Source organism: Lygodium microphyllum, chromosome 25 (assembly GCF_053477565.2).
Source record: "Lygodium microphyllum isolate KBCC chromosome 25, Lygodium_microphyllum_v1.1.10, whole genome shotgun sequence".
NCBI lineage: Eukaryota > Viridiplantae > Streptophyta > Polypodiopsida > Schizaeales > Lygodiaceae > Lygodium > Lygodium microphyllum.
This window is the reverse complement of record NC_141159.1, coordinates 110,280,288-110,298,425: the sequence shown is the minus strand read 5'-3', so window position 1 is coordinate 110,298,425 and position 18,138 is coordinate 110,280,288. Positions and strand designations below refer to the sequence as shown.

The window sequence follows — 18,138 nt, the reverse complement described above, 5'->3', positions numbered from 1 at the left end:
GAAAAGGTCGGAGCATTTGTGGGTGAGGGTGTTGTGTCTATGGGAGAGGCACACATGCCTACTGTAAAATATCAGGTAGAAGGGCCAATTGTGAAATAGGTTCCCAAAAGGCACCTTGGGAGTTGGGACTGATCATATGATCGAAAAAGGGATTATATATACTCGGAATCTTGCTTAGGTGTTACTCCATGATTTGCTAAATAGTGTTAGATTACTAGCTCTCAAGGTTCATTTAATTCCTCTTGATATTACTTATGCATTTGCATATTCAAATGTCAATAAATGCAGAATGTAGAATCCCGCAAAAAAGCCGCCCCTTTCCTCTAGATATGTTAGGCTGACCCAGTAGGCAATAAAGAACATGTTAAGCGAACCAAGATTAAAACATTCAAGACCAAGCAAAGATTACATTTGCACAATGAATTTACAGGCAAGAATGGCATTCTTGCCCGGCGTCTGTTAAGGGTTAAGATCTTACAGAGTATGCCATGCAAGGGTCTTTATGGATACACAAGCAGACTCTGAAGCCATCCATCCACTACACAGAAATCAGTGGACATCATTATTAGATCAGACAGGCATCATGCCTCTACATCAGCTGAGGCATGCTTTCCAGCCATTTCAGTCACAAGCAACATCCTTACATCAAATGCACATCTTGCATACTAGACCAGACAGGCAACATGCCTCTACATCAGCTGCGGCATGGCTTCCAGCCATTCCAGTCTAGGCTATCACACAAGCAGCATCCTTACATCAAATGCACATCTTGCATACTAGTCCAGTCAGCTGCAAAACAACCCTGTACCACCTAACCCAGTCACATCCCTGCAGTCAGCTGCATAGTAAGCTGCAAAACAACCCTGTACCACCTAACCCAGTCTCATCCCTGCAGTCAGCTGCATAGTATTCTCCATAAGCCATCACAAAATGATTCATTCGTCTTCTCGTATCATTGAAATCGACAGATCCACTGAGAATAATCTTCAGTTTTGCTTGCTTCAGCAGTTGTCTCCACACTGTGACGAGCTTGTGGTTGTTTGGCTCATGAAAGGGTCGATTCTTACCCACAGCAGGGAGAAAATGGAGGCCAAAAGAATGGACCATACAATGACAATGGTGGGTGTCCGATTTTGCCTTCCCATCAAACCCTTCAGGAAAGGGTAAAGATGGACTATCACCCAAAAAGCAAAGAAGAGTTTGCCAAACAGGGGACCCCAAGATTGGTACCCGCTGTTAAGGGCATCTGAAATGCCGGCAACAACACCCACTAGATTGATGACAATCAGCGTTGTGGGAGGAATCAAGAGACTTGTCCACTTGAACACATAGAGCTCCCCAAACTCCTCATCATCAGTGGCCTTTGCAGTGACTGTGAAATTCGTGTCTATTCCAGCAAGAACCTTCAGCAATCCTTGGAAAACTGCAAAAAAATGAGCTGAAACACCTCCAATCACCCAGAACTGTTCATTCCTCCACCAATCATCGACCCCTACTCCACTCCACCTCATTTCCAAGATACCAGTGATGAAGATGGACAAGAAGAGAGAAATGAACCACAAACTAGCAAAATTGCTGATCTGCAAAAACCATGCACAAGGTGAAAATGTGGAGCCATGTAATAGAACATCAGTAGAACATTTCTACAGACATACCATAGCAGTGCACAATGAAAACTTACCGAGGGGATTATGAATTTTCCTGTGAGCAAGCATACTGCAGGGAGGGTACAGTACGCTAGTAAAGGTAAGGAGGTAATAGGATACACAATGGTATTCACATAAGCCAATCTCTGCAGCCATCTCAAGCGTCCTCCATAACCATACCACAATGGGCAATGCTTGCTGAGTAGAATTTCCACAGATCCCAAAGCCCATCGAAGAACTTGATTCAACCGATCTGACAAGTTGATCGGAGCAGAACCTTTGAAAGCAGGCCGTGGAGGCATGCAGTACACAGATCGCCAACCCCGGCAATGCATCTTAAAGCCAGTAAGGATATCTTCCGTGACAGATCCATAAATCCATCCAATCTGCAGATGACATCAAAAGAAGTTAGTGGACATGTTAATGCCACAACAGCTCATCCCAAGCTCACGGTATTTATTTGTTGAGTATATGAGCAAAGGGAGGCAAATGGTTAATGTTTTCCTCAAAAAAAAGTCCATTACCTCCTTGCCCCACTCAGTTTTATCCTCGTATCCACAGCTGATGACATGGATAGCTTCCTGAAGAAGAGAACCAGGAGAGGCCGAAGGTGGGACACCACCATCTTCATAGAAAGTGGAGGCCACAAATACAGGGGACTGACCAAACTTTTTCTCATAGTTCTTTTGCAAGTTCAGTAGAGACTTGTCCTCATCATATGCTGCAACAGCAAGATCATAAGGACACGCTGTGATAAAAGCTTGTGATCACAATACGCTGCAATAGCAAGAAACATGACTGTATAATACACAACGTGACCTCTTAACCTCTACAGCAAAGTGCATACCTTCTGTCCCTTCATCGATATCCTCCATATTGTACATAGCAAAAGACGAATCACTTCGGGCTGCCTTCCTGTCAGTATTCTTCACTTTGGATGAACTGCTTTTCTTCCGTGGACCACAACAAAAATGAGTGATGAAATCATCCTTTTGAGGTGTATCAACAATGGGAGCATCAATCCCATAAAGTGCTTGTCTCCTGAAACAACATCCAGTTCCCACATACACAGGACCTTGAACTCCATCCAAGCCCTTCAAGTTGATCTGGAGATATTGTGTACATGCAAAGAACACATAGCACTTAGAATTCCTAACTGAAACTCAATACGAGAAGATGGTTTGTGTATCAGCCGAATCAGCACTTACATCAAAGAACACTGTATTATGGTTTGCATAACGATCGTGCAGATCAATACCATCAAACCTTTGTGGAAACTGCACATAGCAGACCCTCTTGCCAAGCAGTGGATCCATCATAATACACATTGCCTCTCGGAGAGCCTTGCTGTTGTTTATGTAGTGGTCACAATCCAGATTGAGAAAATATGGTGCATTGGTAAGAACAGCAGATACCCTCACCTAGAACGAATGATTATGGCAAAAAATGTCAGAGAGGTCACAAGTCAAAAGCAGCAAGCAATTATCTTCATTTACAATTTATTAGACAAGTGCAAGCACCAAGACTGTATGTAACCAGCTATGGAACAAATCAAAAGATACCACATGCACATACATACCAAAGCATTCATAGCACCGGCTTTCTTGTGGTGATTGAATCCTGGCCGTTTCTCACGAGACACGTAAACCAAACGAGGAAGTTCATTGCCTTCTGTGTCATGTCCTCCACTATGACCTAAAAAGACCTGCACAATGGAATGTTAGCGATACTTTAAACATGCAAGTTCTGAACTGGCCCACTTGTTTAACCAGATGCTAGCTACCTGTATCATTCCAGGATGATCACGAGCGTTATTTCCAGGCCAAGGTGTACCATCTTGCATAGTCCATCCTTCTTCAGGAATTTTGTGTGCCTTTGCAACCAGTGCATTTATTCTCACCTTGAATTCTTCATATTCTCTCTACAAACAGCACAAAGAGAGCAAAACTGTAACTTGATCCAGTAGGAAAAGACACACAGAAGGCACAAATAGACAAAACAGACAAACCTTCATTGCCCGGCGCTCCTTGACAAAAGTAGGCTGGACTTTATCCTTCAAGTAATCAATTTTTTGAGCAAAATACATCTCTGGTGCACGAGGTTCAATGTTGAACTTTTTGCAAAAAGGAACCCATTTCCTAGCAAATTCAGAGGTCTCAGAAAGGGACTCAAAAGTCAGCATAGCTGCACCATCATCAGACACATAGCATGACACTTTATCCACCGGATAGTCCACAGCAAGGATGGAGAGCACAGTGTTGGCTGTGACAAGTGGTGGCTCTTTCAATGGGTCCACTGTACTGACATAGACATCAACTGCGGACAACTGTGAAGGTTTACCCTCCGGCTCAAACCTGCAGAATGAGGGAAGCAATGCATGAAAAGGCCGGTCCACTTTTATCCTGTTTTTTTAAATTAAAAATGTTGAAGTTGAACTTATAAACTCTTTGGGGATCCACCTCAAAGAAAGCCTGTCAAGATACGTCTCTCTATTGATCGGGAGCCACTTAGGAAACTGATCAAGAATCCAAGATATAGCAAACCATATTTCACATATGACTGAAGTAATCCAGAGCCCATATGCATCATTTACAGGGTTCAAGATCCGGAATCGTAAAAAGAAAGCCAGGATTATGAGGCGTATCACAATAATAATACGGTAAGGGTTGATCTTAGAAGGAGCAATTGGAACAATCCTGGAAAGTGGCTGTTTTCCATCATCCCTCCTGCACATGCCAAGAGCAAACAGTATCAGACAAAATCTGCATTTAGTAGCACAATTGACACAAATTCACTTCTTAGGAGCCCAGGATCATACATAGGCATGTCACCATTCTGACCGCTCTCATCTACATCACTCCCCCTTCCTCCTCCCTGGCCTTCGATCATTTGTAATTTCTCTTGCTTAGTTTTCCAGCTGTCAAGCCTCTCTTTCCAAGCAATATCTCCAAACTCATATGGACTGAACTCTCTGCTCATATCCATGCTCCTTGATTCCACAGAGCCTGCGTAAGTACCATATAGTTAGACATTGGAAACTCTATAAACAACAATCAGAAATCCGAGAGAACTAAGATGTATTACTAGGTATGTTGGAATCCACATATGGAAGAGATCGTATGCGCTTGTTGTCAACAGAAGGAAGCTCAGATGAGTGACCGTCAGGTGAGATGCCAATGAACTCCCCAGAAACCTTGGTAGTGAATTCGCCAGATACCTGCATAAGTCATTGACCAGATAAGACCATAACTTCAACAAACAAATACATATATGACTATTGTAAATAAGGCCCTGAACAACCGTATGAGGGCAAGTCTCCAGGGCTCGTAGGGCAAACAATACAATTGCTTCAGCCACATCAGAAGTAAACCACAACCAGAAAAAACCTCAGAAGCATACATGTGGGCAATTGGTGAGTAGGGGAACTTGAGGAATTGCCGATACATGCTGTTTATGGTTCCCTCTGTCATCATTATACTGCGAGCCACCTTGCATTGTAGACTCTGATGTCTGTTTACGGTGCTGATGGTGTATGTCTACATAGCTGAATTCATTTTCAAGATCATCCACATCATCTTCTTCTTCATCCCCCACAACTCGGGGGCTTCCTGTTAATGAAAAGAGAATGCAATCGGATATATAAATTGCAAAGGAAGCTAAAATAAGACAAGTCCAAAACTGAGCACACCAATGTTTAAGCACAAGGCTCACCTCTATGGCGTTTGTATCTTGTTTTGCACTGAGGGCAGGCCTGATTACCATCTTTCCTCTCATACTCATAGCATGGCCTGCAAACTGGGAATGCACATTCATTGCAGGCAACAAACAATTCACCAGTGGGAGTGATACCAACATCATCGCCACAGATCTGGCAAACTTGGCCAGTGGAATGCTGTAACGGCCTCGGCTGCATCATCACAAATGAAGTTAGGGGGGTATCACATCTATCTCCCTGCTAGCATGTGTGCGAGTATTAATGAACACTTGCACAGAATAAAAACTCTTTGAATCTACAACCCTGTCCAACCACTGAGCGCCTCACATTCCAGGGCCAGAATTGGGGAACAGCACATTCATGTCATGGTGATCCTTCGTGATCAGTGCTGCTTGTTACAAGAAGTAAAATGCCACTGTAGGAAGTGAGCTTCCTTACTGGCATTAGCATAACAGAACGGTTCAGCAAGTAGAATTAGCATCACATTGTGGATAATCAAGTGGAGGAAACCACAATGTGTATTCTTAGACGCGGTAGTAGAGACAAGACTAACATACAAGACCACCGACATCTGCCATTAGCCACAACAAGGGGAAAGAAATGGACTTCTGAGGGAAGGCAAATGTGCAGTTACAGCCCAAGGAAGCAAGCATTTTTTCACATATTAAAACCTTTATTATTGGTGCACGAGGTCCCAATGCAACAGAGGGAGTGAAGAAAGGGGGCGGGGGGGCGCCGGGTGGGGAAGTGGATCTGGAAGCAGAGAGGGAAGGGCCTTACAGCGTGTGATTCAGGGGCGATGACCACGAGCTGATTTCTCTTGTAAGAGCCTGCGACGAGGCCAGCGTTGGCCTCCATGGCTTTAAACTTCAGTCAGGGCCTGTTCTTCAATCGGCAGAGGGCATTCTGCGTCAGCTTACTAACACCATTGGAGCAACGAGAAGGAGCAGAGGCAGGAGAAGTAATGAGACGGGGGAGGAGAAAGGAAGAGCCAGTACAAGCACAGTAAACAAGGGCCCCCAACGCAATTCAATAATTATATTTTGCTGTCGTCGATTGCTAGAAAGAAGACAGTAAAGAGTAGTGTGGCCTCGTGCTGGTGCTAGCTATCACCGAAAAACAACGGCTTTTGGAGAAACCGGCTTCACCGGCTATTGCCCGTAAGCCCCACAAGCGTCGGTTCTTTGCTCGCGTAGCTGCTCACGTTTTCTGTAGCCCAAGGAGTAAAAGGTCCTTTTACATATGTCTTTCTCGCCTTCTGCGCATGACCGATGTGCAAAACAGGTGACCACCGCTCGGTGTTCAACCAGTAGTGTTCACGATAAACATTTTTGGTAGCAAATACAAAAACCTTCGGCTCAAAATTTTAGAGTGATTTTTTAAATCAATTTATATATATTTGTCATTTTTATATCCAAAACTTTGGAATGTTTAAGGTTTTTAACCTTCTTCCTTAAATTTTAAAGGGTTTTTCAATTTTTTTCCAATTTCTTTTACGTTAAACCTTGGTTTTCGTAAATACTAGTAAGCAGCTTACCTATGCTTAACGAATCGATTGAGTGGCAATCCCATGTAGCATAGCCAATTCCGAAACAATCAATATTATAAAGCAACCTCTCAATAAAATACGAGCTCATAATCCTATGAAACATGTCGAGGCTCAAAACAAGTAGGTATTATGATAGTTATTGAAATCCAACCAATGGTAGAAGCTCTTCCAATCATAGATTGAAGAGTGTACATCACAAAATCGATCCAGGAAAGGGGGGCTTTATCATAATTAAGATGGTTCATCTTTTAACCCTAGGTGTGATTAAGCTAAAACAAAAGAGTACCATGGCATGCTAGTTGATGAACACTCAACTTGGTCTTCTCAAAGAGCAACACTCTTATTTATGCAAAAATAGACACAAGTTGTGGGAATGAGGTTTGGGGCTACCCCAATATAAACTCACTAATTTGTAGAATCTCCTTATTTTCTAGAAATGGCCTAGATTCATATTAAAAAGTGGATTGGATAAGAAATCTTACTCGTTGCAGTATGTTCCCATGCATGAAAGTTATTATCAACAACCACCTACTAAAGGGGGGGCGGGGGGGAGAGGACATGCATGTGATGTGTTGATTGACATCCACCCTCCTTCAACCTTTTCACACAAGATAAGAAAGAAGTGGTGATAGCAAGCATTCTATAGTGAGCGGTCTAAGCCCTCATTTTAGTAGCCAACTCATTTGTTTTCAAATGCCATGACACAAATAAAATATATTGCATGGAAAAATGGTGATATCATGGACACATTATGATTATGCTATTGTGTACTAGTAAAGATAACCATGTTCCAATGCATACTAACTTCTTCCACACACAATATAATGAAACTCAACATTAGCATAGTGGATGCTAATGGACAAGCTACTACCACCTTTTCAACATGTGGCAAGAAAAGGTCTTTCACAATATGCAAGGTGTATACCTTTGCATGATGTGGCAAGGGTCATCTCGTTATTTCATGAGTTGTACTCAACTATGTTTCACCAATATGCAAGGTACACCTTTGCATGATAAGGCCCCAAATAGTTATTGCACAACTTGTATCCAAAAAAAACCAAAGCAAATGTAGAAGTGCACTCAATGTATAATTGAGCATTCTCTTGGCATTTAACGATTAGTTGTTTGTAGCTTAAACTTAGTGTTTGTTAAGTGTTAATGCCAATAACTTTGTTAAGTTATTGGCATTCCCACAATAAGTTGAAAGTGTGCTACATTCATCTAGTGCCATACTAGAGTAATGATGCTATTGGAGAAATGCAAATTTAATATTGGTTGAAAGATGGGATTCAACAGTTGTTCAGAATCTCGTGTCAATTGTTTGCATTGATAGGAGAATCGCTCAAAGTCAAGCTCACACATAAAGAAATCAATTAATGAATAATCAAGTATTTAGGTTGGATAGTGACTTACTACCAGATTTCCCCTCCTTGTCACACAATGAGAAATTCAAGATGAAAATTTTAACATGTAAAGGCATGTAGTCTATGCTCTCTTAGACAAAGGAGCGTATGGATTTTTGTCCTTTTCAATGGAACACTTTTAAAGGAGAGACTTTAAGACTTGGAAAGGTGGGACTATAGCTTAAGGGGATTGGATCCAAGCTTTACCAAATATTTGTAATTAGTTTGATGCCAATACTCATGTATCTCACAACATACATAATGCTAGAAACAATGTATCATTTGTTCACTTATGAAGCACTAAATAGCTTGAAGTAGGTTGTAGATAAAGATGATGGTAAGCAAGCAAAGTCACATGACATTTTTCATGCAGCCTGATTGATTTGTCACTTATTGCATGAAAGTACTCTTATGGTCCTAACCAATTGATTGCAAAAAGAAGAACATCCTCCACCAAAAGTCTTATTCCTACTAAGTTCTACCTCTTGATGATTGATACATTGCAAATCATTGACTCAAATAGCAAATAACATGGACACATAGTAATAAGCTTTTCCTATGTTGCATATAGAAGGGCACTTTATGTTTTAAGCATTTGAAATGGGTCTGACCACCTTAGAACATTACATAGAATCATCATTAGTTGAAGGATCATTGGTACATTTATGACTATTGTACATTGAACTCACATATGCATGCATATGCCATGCATAAACTACAACTCTCACACTTTAGTTCTCTTTAACATAATAATTTGACACCCACTAATTTTGAAACAACTACTAGAATTGCAACATGATCTAAGTTGTTATGACTTGTAAACAAAAAGTGAACAATTGTATCGTTTACTACAGTATGCATCCTTAATGTAAGGGGCCGATGAGTGGTTCTTGTTGTCTCAACCCTAAGGGAAATCAAACTTGGATGTGTGGTTTCTAAGATGCCCTAATCAAACTTGGGTACTATGATGAATAGGTCTAAGTGCAATAGTACCCTACTTAGAATGATGTTGTGAGAGTGACCTATAGAGCTAAGATACCAAGTGTACCAAGTGAGATGGAGGCTTGTACCTATCTTGACTTAACATGAAATGTGCCTAATGTGAGATATGCCTAATACAATGTGAGTGGTTCTAACCTAGGTTACATGTGAGCCTTGTTGTGGATGGAAAAGGACTTAGTGTGGTGAGTGTGAATAAGGACTTCACTGTTTAATATACCTAAGGCTAGACCTTAAAAAGGGGAGGTATGATCTTAATGGGTTTGTCTTTGAATATCTAGTGGAAGGTTTATGGTGATGGACTTCCTAGAAATTATGGTGCAACCTGGAGACTCCTATTTATTCCTAGTGGAATTGAAGCTCTAACTATTCCTAGTGAAAGGTTTAAGATGATGGACTTATTAGAAATTATGGTGCAACCTGGAGACTCCTAAGGTTTTGTTAGCCATGGCTTGATGCATCCATCATATTTGCCCTTGTCTATGGTTTATACCTTAGTCTATGTCATGTCTTTATGTGAATGGGCTTAAGGAATCACCAATATGTAGTTATTAATGGTTGTTACATGCGTGGCCTAAAAAGATACACTTTCTTTATTATTTTGTTGATCATTATTGGTTGTATGATGGGATTTCATGAATACAAATCTTCTTTGATAGTTTTGGCCATGTTCTCTACCCTATCTCTCTCATATTTCAACACTATTCTCCATCATTTGTCTCCATTGCATTGTGGTAATTATCATGAGATGCATCCTCATGGTTCTATGAAGTTATTTTTGAGTTTTCTATGTATGTCCTAAAGCAATAGGGTTTATTCCTCACAATGCCCATAATAGTATGGTGTACTTCCTCGTACAACAAAGTAGCCCTATTATGTTTTATGCATAGACTAGGGGCTATAACACATTGGCAATCTTGCCATTGTCATTTGAGCCTTTGGTTTGAAACTTAGATGAAAATTACTTCGTTTCATGGAAGTAATTCAAATTTCTTGTGAATCCCTGACTCAAGTTGATGCAGTTATCCTCCTTGTTATCTCTTGTTTGAAATTCAATTAAAAAAACAATCCTATCACAGGGTAGAAATCTAAAACCCTTCATGAAGTAAGAAGATGCAGTTCAAAGGTCTAATTTTGTTTTTTTGTGTGTATGCCAAAGAATTATCCATATTCATCCAATGTCTTTTTGACAAGGAGCAAATCCAAATAATTGCAAGAGTTGTTTGTAAGAAACCAATTGTGAGAACCATTGCAAGATGAAGCAAGACAAGCTGAAGCGTCCACAATCCAGGATGAGGAAATGGAAACAATCTATGTAAAGGGTTATTAAGATGTGGGTACCTCTACAAGTATTGCTACAATATATCACTCTCCTACTAAGTTCCACAAAAGAAGAGGAGTCAATTCCATTAGCCAAACTCAAAATACTCCTCCTCATTAAGTGGCTGAGAGATTGCATCATTAGTGTTGGGTAGAGCGATCTTTTAGCAAACTTTTGTAGGTAGTGGTAGCCAGGAGATCTTTAACTTTCAATCCTTTACAATATTGTTAAGAAGGACAAGAAGATAGCCTACAATGAATCTAAATCCACTAGTCAACAATCCTAAGGTTAGGGATTCTAAATTTTCTAGGAAGAAGAAGAGAGATCTAAGTTGCCATGTGGTTCAAATTAATACAGGATGGCTTGCCAGTTGCTTCAATAATATCTATGAGAATGAGAACTAGGTTAAACTTCAACAAATTGTTCCAATATCCAAGGGCAAGCCTAGGTATAGCACATATGGCATGGGTCATTTTACTACATGTACAATGCACTAAAAGTTGTATTTTTAAGTAGGTTCGGAAAAGATAAAACAACCATGGATGCATTAAAGAAGTTGAAACAAATTAAGCAAAAGTCAATGTTGGTACAAGACTAGGTTAAACTTCAACAAATTGTTCCAATATCCAAGGGCAAGCCTAGGTATAGCAGATATGGCATGGGTCATTTTACTACATGTACAATGCACTGAAAGTTGTATTTTTAAGTAGGTTCAAAAAAGATAAAACAACCATGGATGTATTAAAGAAATTGAAACAAATTAAGCAAAAGTCAATGTTGGTACAAGACTATGCACAAAATTTTAAGAATTTGTTGAACAAATTGGATGGTACAAACAAATTGTCTTTAGATCTGCAGAGTTCATGCATTGTAAAAGGATTAGACAAAACTATTGTGGGAGCAGTTGCTAACATTTAATTGCTGAGAAATGCTACCGTAGTTGTATTGGTTGACACTATTCGAAGGGTAGAAAAGAGACTTGGGAAGAGCAAGTCCAAGAAGAAGGCTAGCAAGAACTCTTCTCACTCCAAATCTAATGATTCAGATAAAGAGGACAATAGCGTTGAGGGGGATTCCTCTTTAAGATCAAACTCGGATATTGGGACTAGTGATTCTGCTCTGCTGATGATAGGGGGAAGAGCAAGCAAAGATGGCATAAGAGGAAGTCCAAGAAGGACAGAGGATCCTCCAGGGATAAGAGGAAAGGAAAAGGTAAGGATGAAAAGACAGCTAGAGAAGCAGATGGAAAATAAAATTAAGAAGTAATTGCTAGATATGGGAGAAATGAATGCTCCAAGAAATGTAAAGTCTTACAATATTTGTTAGAAAATTGGCCATGAAGCCAAAGAATGTTGGTACAATCCAACTATTTGGAATTCAAGGATGCACACAACACCTCCAACAGCATCTAGTAATCAAATTGTACTTGAAATGGCACCAAGAAGAGGATTTAAAGGGTTTAGTAGCAAGGGCCAACCACAAAAACAATGGGAAATTGACCAACCAAGACCCTGGAACAAATTACAGCAAAGGCCATTGCGGAAGGCAAGGATACATGTTAAGACCAAACTGCAAGTTATGTGTTTGCCATAGAGCTGAGAGAGGGATGCAAACTGAGAATTAGCAAGATTTGTGACCGATAGGAGCATCTCAAGCTTAGCAACCACCGACACCTATAATAATGGTTTCAGTGGAAATTCCTGAATTGATTACAGAGGAACAATTCATAGGTCAAGCAACTAAAGCAAAGAACCAAGGAATTTATGATTACATAGGTGTCATATGAAGAGAAGAAGTTTGCAGGCCTAAATTAGTATGTGGAAATTGCATCCTAATGCTAAGGTTGTGCTAGGCTAATTTTATGACCTAGTTTCTTTGTGTTTAATAGTTTCCTTAAGAGTATGATCTACGCCTAGGTTAGCCTGCTAGTTGATATGCACAGTTGATTATGGATAGGTGCCTCCTAATGCTACATGTGGCATGTCTTCTCAGATGCATGAATATATGCTAGTTGTCTCTTATGTCCATGTGCACCTACCCTATACATGTGTGAGTGTGTTAACCTTTGTAGCCTAGTAAGCCCTGATTCTTGTGTGTGGATGGTTCCTTGTACCTAAGTGTAGTAGCCCTCTATGCACATATGTTGACTTCTTATGTAAAGTGATGAGTTTCCTATGTGTCTAAGTACATATGAATGTGCTCTATAGAGCCTCGTGAACAGATATGTGTGGAAAAAGGTGCACTAGGGTATGTGTCTATAGGTGCCTAGAAGTGTGTACATGAGTATCTTAGCTACATATGAATGAGTGTAAACCCTACAAAGTGTGGGTGAGTCCTAGCAAGTGTACAATGGACACAATCCTTAAGTGCCCAAGATATGTGTGTAAGTGCTAGCTTGATCTCATGAGCATAAATGCTTGTGCATGATGCCTAGTACATGAATGAGATAACCCTGTGGAAGTGTGGCTATGAGGGAGGATGTCTTCTAGCGTGTGGGTGCTTATGGATCAAACTTAATGTGCAAGGGTTTGTGCCTTGTGGATGGGTGACATAACAATGTGTACCCGAGTGCACTAGTTGGTATCCATGTGTGAACTGGGCTTTTCATGAATTAGTGCATACACATGTGTTCCAATGTTGGTGTGTGTGTATATAAGGGTGCATTATAGTGTGTAAATGTGTGCTTGTCTTAATGAGCATTGTGTGTGTAAGATACTTAAGTGTGTAAGTGTCTGTGCATGCGCGTGAGAGTGCTTAAGCACGAACTTCCATGTGCACATGCATGGACAAGTGTATGGTTACGAGTCCATCAAGTTCACAGGTTTGAGGATTGTAGAATCACCATGCATGAGTTATACATATTTGCACGTGCATGATTGTGTATTGGGATCCCATGTGCTAAGAGGTATGCATGTGTAAACTAAGTAATGTGCGTATACATTCTGAAAATTGATTTATGTTGAAAACAAAATGGTAAAGATTGCGCATTTTTAAAACTAGCTCTAACTATGAAAATAATTGATGAGGTATTATATGCCAGTTCATGGAAGAAAGGCTTGGGAAACCCTCCCAAAACAAGCTTATTAAAATTATGTTTGTTGCATAGAACAACAAAAAGAACTAGCCTAGTGGATAATCACTTGCCAGTTAAGTGCACTTGGGTGACGACTCTATCGGATAGGTGACCTTCTGGGAAGCTTTTACTACAACCTAGTGGGAGCTTCTCACACATAGCCAATGGTGCCAACGAAGCTTTCATAGCTCGTTGCAAGTATGCCAAGGCCAAGATGCCAAGGTCTATTCCTTTGTCACCGCCTTGGAGTGACGCCCACCTGACGACACGACGCGTGGTGCTCGTCGTATCTTTTTATCCACTCTACGTTCCAAAAAGGGAGCCTCTCTTTGACATCATCAATGATGTCATCAAAAAACGCTAAAAGCAAACATTCTCTCTTTACCCCCCCTCTACAAGTACTATATAAACAGGGATAGAGCGTCACGTCAGAACATCAACCCATGCAAAAGTCTCTCTGTTGTTGACGGGACAAAGCTATGCTGCAATTAGCGGAGCCTCTTTCTCTCTCTCTCTCTCCACACCTACAAAGAAGCGTTGCTTAAATCCATCAAACTTCTTTCATGGCTCCCAAGAGACATTGAGATGCTGAGGGAGGTTAATATGTATGACAGCTCCTAAGGCTCATGAAATCTTAGAGGGGCTTTGAGACAGTAAATTCCCTGTTAACCGCGGACAGAGTGCGATCACATATAGCCCAATCCCGATGGATTGGAAGGTCCTATCCTCTTAGATTGGACAATGTCTTTTTTCAGAAAGACGGTTTTGTACCACTCTACGGAGTGATGGATCTCCTTGTTATTAAATAAAGTATTTGATTTTCGAATTGTTTGTTATGTGCTAAAGATTGATTTAAAGGAACCCAGTTTAACTAAGTAATAAAAGGAAGCTGTCTTTTATATGTCCAAATAGCATGGTAGCATGCTTTGCTAATTAGAAAACTAAAGCAAACCATCCAATCGAGGAAAGTGGGGGGCTTCGATCTTGATGATTGAACACTTATGGCTGGGTGGACCCGATAAGTCAGGGTAGCTTTCCAACACTAGATAGAGCTAATTAAATCGTGATCCTCCCAATATTGGTAGGATTAGTTACCAGGTTTAATACCATTTTAGGGGGTCGGAGCTAAGCTTTTACCTTATGGGTAGGGGGATCAAGTTATGCTCTCCCTCGTCTCTCACTCTCTTTGAACCAAGTGCAATGTTAACCTCACTCTTGCTTTTGATTGATTATAGAGTGGTTTTTCTTAGGTGGGTGTTAGATTGTTGTTAAGGGTGACTTGTCCATGCTTCCTCTGTGAAGTAGAATTGAGATTCCCATGTTCAACTAAGTCCTAGATTTCCCATGGGGAGATTGGATAGTGATGTGCATGGATATGAATTTCGGTCAACTGCTAAGAGGACTCCTCCGGATCTGTTGGAAGAGGAATCCTTCCCACGCAGCAAAGCATCAGTTGTAGCAACAGTCTCTATAAGCTGAGACATGCTAGACATGGTGGATTTGATACAAAAATCCCTAATTCCTTTGGGCAACTCACACGTGGTATCAGAGCCTAGGCTTCAAAAGAGCTTTTAGTGTAAGGTTAAGCAATTAATGTATAAAATGAATTAATAAAATAACCACACTCGTTTGAAGAAAACTGTTGTTGATTATCTTGCATACACATTGTGCCCATAGAAACTTAGTGATGGGGAAGCTACACATCTGCAGGATATTTTTCCAATCATGTATCAAGTAGCCTTAGGGTTGAATAATTTCTCATACTGCAAGACTATATTTGAGATAATAGAAATGATCTTCATTCCTCCAATTGTATTGAAACCTTATCCTAACTCATGGTACATGAGAGATTTCTGGCCAAGGAATAGGTCACATATGGGGATATATTGTGGGCGTAACATCCTTCTTCATTATGAGCTATGGAGGATTCGATGGGCTGAACAACTAAGGATAGTTAAGATATACTTTTTGTTCAGTGCCTTTGTTGAATGGTTACTAAACATTGGGGATGAGTCAATAGTACCACACGAGAGAGTTGTTGTAGTGCCAAGAAGGCCTTATTTTGGCATGAGATGTTTTGGTTACCCCCAACAGCCACCATAATATGTTGTTTGCCATGTACATGAGAATCCACCAAGATATGAGAGTATAGACCCTGATACTTTTCATGAGGAAAGTATCCATGAGATGGTGTGTTGGTAGATCATAGTGTGATTAATATATCTTTGTAAATACTTTTCATAAATATAAAGTCTCATTATTATTTTTTAGAAGCGTGAGTTGAGTTACTTTGATAGGTTAATGATGAAGTGCACTTTATGTGACTGGTTTTTGAGATCATGTATTCCACTGCTTGCCAATCAAACATGTTGGCATTAAGAGAGAGCGTAATGGCTATCTTAGAGAAGACTCATCTATGGAGTTTTTAAAGCTTACGAAGGGGCTACAACTGGAGCCCAACCTAGGGACGGGACGACCCTTACTTTTACTTAGACACAACTCTATACGAAGATGTGAAAGTCCATCTCAAGTTGTTGAAATGTCTTGAAGAACTAAAACTAGTTTGATGTTTCTTATTTAAAGGGCAAAGGGTTAATGATACTGTGACAATTAATGGGGAGACAATGACCCTACATCGTTGGGTGTATGAACAAGTCATCCAAATTATACCTCCTGACCGTATAGTAGTCCACAGGAGACATGCCTAAAATGGCTACTCTATCAGAGGATACCCTCCTTTTATAGAGCCTTAGAGACAAATAAGAAACCCCCTTTCTTTGTAAATGTACCATTACATGAAGTCCATGACTGATCTCCATTGTATTTATTCTTTTGATAAATAAAGATTACCTTATTTTCTAAAGTTGACTAAGAGAGAGTAGGTACTTTGACTCTTGGAAAATCAAATCTAACATTCAACTTGTGTGGTAGTCAAAATCACCAACTAGTGTGAATTGATGAAACATACAAGGAACTCTAAGTGAAGAAGTTTATTGTCAAGCAGACACCACACCTAGGTTTAGCAGTGAAAGACCCAAGGTGGAGCAAGATGTAGAAGCTTGGATTGAGGCTATGGATGACTATTTCCTAGCCACTGAAACTACTACTGCAAATCAATCCATGACTGCTCATCTTCATCTTTCTGGTGAAGCTAAGCTTTGGTGGAAACAATTTTGCCAAAATAAAGGGGTAATAGAAGCTTCCCAAACTTGGCACAGCAGATAAAAAAAGCTGTGAAAGGACATTATCTTACCCCGTCTTTTGAATCAATCAAGATGAATGAATTCTACAACTTACGATAATTAAACCTAACCTTGGAAGGATACTATTCTAAGTTTGTGAGTCTACGTAAATATGCACCCCCAATGACAGCATCTTAACAGATTGCAAGGTTCTGCCAAGAACTAAATCCACCCTTGGACACTCACCTTGAATCAATGAGACCAACAACTCTCGAAGATGCTCTTATGTGAGCAAAGCCTATGGCCAAGGAAATCGCTCAAAATGACCAAAGGAACTGCCCAATAAACAACTATGGAAGGGGCTACCCAAATTGTGGTGTCGACATAGCCAATGCCAGAGGGAATGGTAGAGCTAATGCAATTACCCAAGGACCAAATGGGATAGGCAACATGCAATGCTACTAGTGCGGAATGACTAGACACCTAAGGGCAATTTATCCTAACCATCCTCAAAGTCCTAACTCAAACTAGGTTGATGGAAGAGGCCAAGAAAACGGCAACAACAACCCAGGCCATGGACGTGGAAGAGTAGCTAGTGCCCGAGTAAATACCATGATTGGATAGCCTGAGGAATGCACATTAGGTGAAGAAATTGAAAGAGGATCCATTCATGTTGCAATGGAAAGGAAAGGAGTGGACACTAGTGTTCAATAATTCAATCTCTAGCTACTTACAAGGATACGTTGTTTATAATCTTGATTGATTGTGGTAGCACTCACTCCTTTCTTGCACCCAAAACAGTTAAAAGATTGCATCTAGAATCCAGGGGGGATAAGGAAAATGATAGTAGAATTGGCTAGTAGGAAGGAAATCGCCTCAACTAAAATTGTAGGGAAACTTCAATTTGAGTTAGCAGCAATACAATTGAAGCAAAATTCTGAATCCTACCACTAGGGTGCTACGGTTGCATTCAAGAATGGGTTGGCTCAAGAAGAACAAAGCCCAGATTCTATGTGCTGAAGAGGAAATAATCTTTCAAGCTTGAAAGGAGAAACTATAAAGACATATGGGAAAGCTGGAAGAACTAGAGTCCAACTAGACAAGGCAAGCCGACTTAGGAAAGGATTGAAGAAAGGTCAACTGATCTACATAATCCGATTGAATAAGGTCGAAAAGACTAATAAAGGAACTCTACCGTCCTGGATTAATGACTTTGAGGATGCCTTTCTGGAAGAACTAACTCAATTGGC

At 40.4% G+C, this 18,138-nt stretch overlaps 1 protein-coding gene across 1 annotated transcript; it reads right to left on the bottom strand.

The window, feature by feature from the left end:
- Positions 1-364: 364 nt before the first annotated feature.
- Positions 365-6,420, bottom strand: LOC148014619 (putative cellulose synthase A catalytic subunit 1 [UDP-forming]). Its single transcript, XM_087666152.1, has 14 exons — positions 6,142-6,420; positions 5,358-5,553; positions 5,046-5,254; positions 4,731-4,863; positions 4,465-4,651; positions 4,106-4,372; positions 3,655-4,000; positions 3,430-3,567; positions 3,226-3,351; positions 2,855-3,067; positions 2,494-2,752; positions 2,171-2,367; positions 1,682-2,032; positions 365-1,580 (listed from the first exon to the last, which is right to left on the bottom strand). The coding sequence occupies exons 1-14, from the start codon at positions 6,217-6,219 to the stop codon at positions 1,002-1,004; spliced, it is 3,279 nt and encodes a 1,092-aa protein (XP_087522278.1). The 5' UTR covers positions 6,220-6,420; the 3' UTR covers positions 365-1,001.
- Positions 6,421-18,138: the final 11,718 nt, after the last annotated feature.

What these genes read in the sequence shown, in the direction of transcription:
- LOC148014619 (XM_087666152.1), bottom strand. Translation starts at nt 6,219, where the DNA reads ATGGAGGCCAACGCTGGCCTCGTCGCAGGCTCTTACAAGAGAAATCAG. An exon ending in TATCGATGAAGGGACAGAAG is followed by an intron (nt 2,368 to 2,493) that starts GTATGCACTTTG and finishes TTGCTGTTGCAG; the next exon opens with CATATGATGAGGACAAGTCT. An exon ending in AAACTGAGTGGGGCAAGGAG is followed by an intron (nt 2,033 to 2,170) that starts GTAATGGACTTT and finishes TGTCATCTGCAG; the next exon opens with ATTGGATGGATTTATGGATC.